This window comes from Aplysia californica, unplaced genomic scaffold (assembly GCF_000002075.1).
Source record: "Aplysia californica isolate F4 #8 unplaced genomic scaffold, AplCal3.0 scaffold00398, whole genome shotgun sequence".
NCBI classification, from domain to species: Eukaryota; Metazoa; Mollusca; class Gastropoda; order Aplysiida; family Aplysiidae; genus Aplysia; species Aplysia californica.
This window is the reverse complement of record NW_004797668.1, coordinates 568,353-572,026: the sequence shown is the minus strand read 5'-3', so window position 1 is coordinate 572,026 and position 3,674 is coordinate 568,353. Positions and strand designations below refer to the sequence as shown.

Here is a 3,674-nt window from a genome sequence, read left to right as displayed (position 1 = left end):
TGTGTGTGTGTGTGTGTGTGCGTGCGCGCGCGCGTGCGTGGGTGTGGGTGTGCATGTGTGTGCTTGCGCTTGCGAGCCACTTCTTCAACACTTTTACGCAACGGCGTTGTGAGCTCGTCAAATAAAATAAGACTCATTAGAGAATTTAAAAAAATTAAAATCGAGTTTTGAAAGAGTCAAGGGAGGCAAATCGACACAAAATGGTTCATTCAGTATGCAGAAAGAAAAAGGCAGGCAGACAGTAACATCAGAGTGGAAGCAAACAAAGAAAAAGTATAAGTAAAAAATTATGATAAGACAGTTTATTGGTCTCCAGTTATTATAAAAAAAGAGTGCACTTGTAGGAAATGACACAAAGAACAACTGCGACGAAGATATAAAAATGGTCGGGAAAAGAAACCTTTTACAGAATATAAAATCAAAAGAATTTGTCTATTTCGGTGAAAATAACACACCAAATATTCTTGTGAGTAATTACCCCGTCATAACTTGGTATAAAAACAAAAGAAAAAAGAAATATATCTTCATGTTGACGAGCGTGGTGTGTTTATAAATTTGCTAATGCTCACAGCCTTACTGGACAAGTTTGAAATGGTACAGTGTGTGTGTTAGTTAATTTTAGTAGAGGTTTTACGGCGCTCACAACTGCATAAGGTCATATGAGCGCCAGATGATTAGAGGTGTTACAAGAGAGTAACAAACATAAAAAACGAGAAGGGGAGGAGATAAGGACGATATATGTTTCTCAGGTTGTGTCACGTACCATACTTTACGCTGTTGACATACGACTTATAAAATCAGATTGAATTGAACAGATTTGTCAAGAGGGTGTGCAAAAACAACAGCAAGTAAATAACAACACAAAATCTGGAGATAAAGACATTTATGGAGAAAGGTGAAGGTTAATGATGTCTGTATGTTATAAACTGATAAAAACAACAAGTACATGATAAAACGTGAAGAAATCAGGAACTATCGAAACAAGAACCGAGACAATGTTGTCGATATTTAAGTCAAAAGTGTTCTACTTTATGGATAGGAAACTCGGACACTTTCTAAACAAACGTCTGAAAAGTTACACGCATTTGTCAACAGTTGTTTTATGTTTAAAAATCTCTAAAATTCATTGGCCTGGTACCACAAAAGAATTATAAACTATTGGAGCAAACAAACCAACAGAACATGGACATTGAAATCAGAAAAAAAGAAATTGTAGGACACACCTTGAGAAAAATGTGAACAAACGTTACCCATCAAGCCTTAGATGGAATTTCACAAGAAAAGAGAAAGAGAAGAATGCTTTGAACAATTAAGTCTAGGAAGAGGGACTTGGATTTGGAGCTGACGGAAATGGAAAACAGCTGAACAAAGGTGGAGACTATAGGCCAGGACAGACATTGGTGGAAAGCTCTTGGTGGTCTATTTTGGCTGATGTTTAGTTTTAGGTTTAGTAAGACTTTAACGGCTCCTGCAACACAATTAGGTGATATATCATGTATTAGTGTCGAAGACTTGAGGTGTTACTATAGAGAAATATAACTATAATTTACACAGAAAAGAAGGAGGAAAGAAAATGACGATAGATATGTGATAGAAATGAAAGACCAAATGATACCAAAATCTCTAACCATCCATGATGTTGATGACATAAAAAAAACATTGAAATATAGTGATATAAGATCATACAAACACCTTGTTGGAATAATCAAGACATTCATTTAATCTTAGTCCAAGAAGACATTTACTAAAAATTATACGCTAGAATCACTTTAAAAAAGTCGCAGTAGTTGATTAGGTGAAGCTTCCGAATCAACACCCATCTCCAATAGAACAAGATGGAGACCACAACGTTATACACTATTTTTAAAAATCTAGCTGTAAATGTTCAACCGCTCATCGACACAAGTAAAATAATTCGGGAGGCGGGCAGCTTTAACCCTGTGTGTCAGGGCCAACCCGGCAGAGAGTGATACAAAGTCTCTTAAGAAAAACGGACGTACATGTACAGTATATACATTTATTTTAAAAAACCTCTCTTTTCAAGAATTGAACTCACTTCTTCGTGTAGCGGGCTAATAGCCAGGCAGCTACTCCACAGACATCCATTGAACCCAGGTCAGAGAACCAACTAACTGAGCTACAATTTTTCCTTGAGACCACACCTTGACCCCTTGGTAATGTTACATACAGGAATGTTTTTATAATAGTACCTGTTTAAGCGTTAAGGCCAACATTGAGGCAAAATTCAACGTTTTAGATTTAACATTAATTATGAGTAATACGCTGAAACCCTTCCTCATGAAAATAAGCAAAAAGTATTCCGGACACTGAACAGGCTCTATGTTCTCTCTTTTCGATGGAGAGGACCTTAGAGGTGAAGTGACAAGTGAACGACATTGGCCTAATACAGTCGAACCTACTCTAACGACCACTTGTACAAGACACTCCCCTGTACAGACAACACTTTCCACTCCTTGGATTTTTCAAACTTTCAAATGATACTGCCCATTAAAACCACCTGTCTAAGATGACCACTTTCCCCCATCTATAAAAGATAGTCATCTTGAGCAAGTTGAAATACATTACATTATAGCGAAATTGAAAAAGATATCACAGCTGGGATAATGGCATGTCACCTCGATAATGTCCTAGATTTTGATTTTAAAAAAAGACATTTGCAGTTTCATAATCATGTAGTATTGATTTCATAAGCTGGGGAAATGCGTTGTCAAAATTCTAATTCTAATTATTTTTATCTCAAGAAAAGATGCACAAAGTGAATATAACTGCTAGGAGAATGATACAATGTTTTCTCTATCCAGAAAAAAGATTGTTTTTTTTTTTTGGGGGGGGGGGGGCTTAGAATACTTTAAGAGCATTGCGACGATGTATGGTTCCATGGGAAAGGTGGAGAAACCGGCAACAGACATGCATAAAAAATGACAGCGTGAAAAGGATGGTAAAAATGAATGTAAGATTTCCACCCAGGAGAGACAATCGTCCCCTGATTCCTCTCCTTTTAAAAGACAGATCTATCCCTGGCCAAGGTTGGTGAAAAGAAGTAAAGAGAAATGCTGAAGGCGCGGATGCAGCTTTAAAAAAATATAACGAAACAAAATTCCAAATTGAGGTGAAATGAAGTAAAACTGGTGGTACGATACTAATTTTTGAGAAATAGCGAAACGAAATCAAACACAGTGGGTGTAAAATTAAATGTAAATGAAATTGAAAGAAATAAAAGCAAAAAAACGACAACGCAATAGCCTCATCATCATTAGGTCCTATTTTTGAGAATATCAATCAGGACCGGATCGTCTCCTCTCTCCACCACGTCCAACGGCGTCAAAGAATCCGAGTTGCAGGCCCTGACGTATGCTCCGTGCTCCAAAAGTAGCCTTGCTACATCCCGGTACTTCTCCTTGCCTGGAATTGTGGGTCTGGCTGTGCGGTTGCTCACTCTCATAAGGACCATGTCTAGATTTTTTTCCAACTTTGACTTGTATAGAGCTGGAAGCACCATCCGCTGATTCAGGTAGATCTTTGCCTGGAAAGGAGGTGGAGACAAGAGGGGTGTAGCTCATACCTCGTGATTTTATTATACCCAAAGAAGGTAGAAAGAAAAAGAGACGGGGGGAGAGAGAGAGAGAGAAAGAGAGAGAGAGAGAGAGAGAGAG

General features: G+C 37.9%; 1 protein-coding gene across 1 annotated transcript in view; it reads right to left on the bottom strand.

Moving 5' to 3' along the window:
• The window catches only part of LOC101855204, a 51,207-nt gene that overhangs the window by 7,412 nt on the left and 40,121 nt on the right, over positions 1 to 3,674 (bottom strand). Inside the window, exon 11 of the mRNA XM_035971215.1 lies at positions 3,308 to 3,544. Coding sequence (XP_035827108.1) covers positions 3,308 to 3,544 — 237 coding nt within the window. The remainder of the gene's footprint in view (positions 1 to 3,307; positions 3,545 to 3,674) is intronic.